The sequence below is a fragment of the Pteronotus mesoamericanus genome, unplaced genomic scaffold (assembly GCF_021234165.1).
Source record: "Pteronotus mesoamericanus isolate MK-2021 breed Mesoamerican mustached bat unplaced genomic scaffold, CSHL_Meso_final scaffold_85, whole genome shotgun sequence".
In the NCBI taxonomy this organism is placed as follows: Eukaryota; Metazoa; Chordata; class Mammalia; order Chiroptera; family Mormoopidae; genus Pteronotus; species Pteronotus mesoamericanus.
The window spans coordinates 75,835,892-75,836,800 of NW_026555329.1; the positions used below are offsets into that span (position 1 = coordinate 75,835,892).

Sequence of the window (909 nt, forward strand, 5' to 3'; positions counted from 1 at the left end):
ACCTGCAGCACTCTAGACAAGGCATCCTTCACTTGAGCGTTCCACAGGCTGTACACAGGGGTGTTAACAATGGATTAAAGAGACCGTGAAACGGACAGTATTTTCTCTTGTTCCTTTCGTTGACTGGATTCTGGGACCATATAAACCACCATGACTATGCCAAAGAAGAGCCCGACCACGCAGAGGTGGGAGGAGCAGGTGGAGGCCTTCCTGTGGCCCTCCCCTGACTGAATCTTCAGGATGGTCCAGAGGATGCGCGTGTAGGAGACCAGCATCAAGCAGAGGGGCGCAACTAAGACAAACACACAGGCAGCAAGGATGAGAGCTTCACTGACCCAGGTGTCAGCACAGGCCAGCTTGAGGACAGACAGGATCTCACAGTAGAAGTGGCTTACTTCCCAGGGCCCACAGAACGGCAGCCTTAGAAGGAGAATTGCATGTACCAGAGCCACGACAAATCCACACAACCAAAGAGTGGTGTCCAGGACCGTGCACACACTCCAGTTCATGATGACAGTGTACTGCAGGGGGTGGCAGATGGCCACGGACCGATCATAGGACATCGCCACCAAAATCAGGCACTCTGTGAGCAAAAGCTAAATACAAAAATGTCTGCATAATGCACGGGACAAAGGAGATGGTTCTATTTTGGTTCACTAAGTTTGCCAGCATCTTGGGGACACTGTTGGAAGCATAGGACATGCCGATGACAGCCAGGTGTGAGAGGAAGAAGTACATGGGGGTGTGTAGCCTGCAGTCCAGGCAGATGAGTGCAAAGATCATGCCATTAGCCAACAGGCTGAAGATATAGAGCAGGAAGAAGACCCAGAAGAGGAGCACTTCCGTCTCTGCACTGCACTGGAATCCCAGCAGCATGAACTCCGTGACCCACGACTGGTTTCCCCCCAT

General features: G+C 52.3%; 1 protein-coding gene across 1 annotated transcript; it reads right to left on the reverse strand.

Annotated features, from left to right (window-relative positions):
- Positions 1-74: 74 nt before the first annotated feature.
- Positions 75-909, reverse strand: LOC129063432 (olfactory receptor 2A2-like). Its single transcript, XM_054564524.1, is given in 2 exon segments — positions 75-585; positions 587-909. Coding segments are annotated over 2 exon segments (834 nt in total).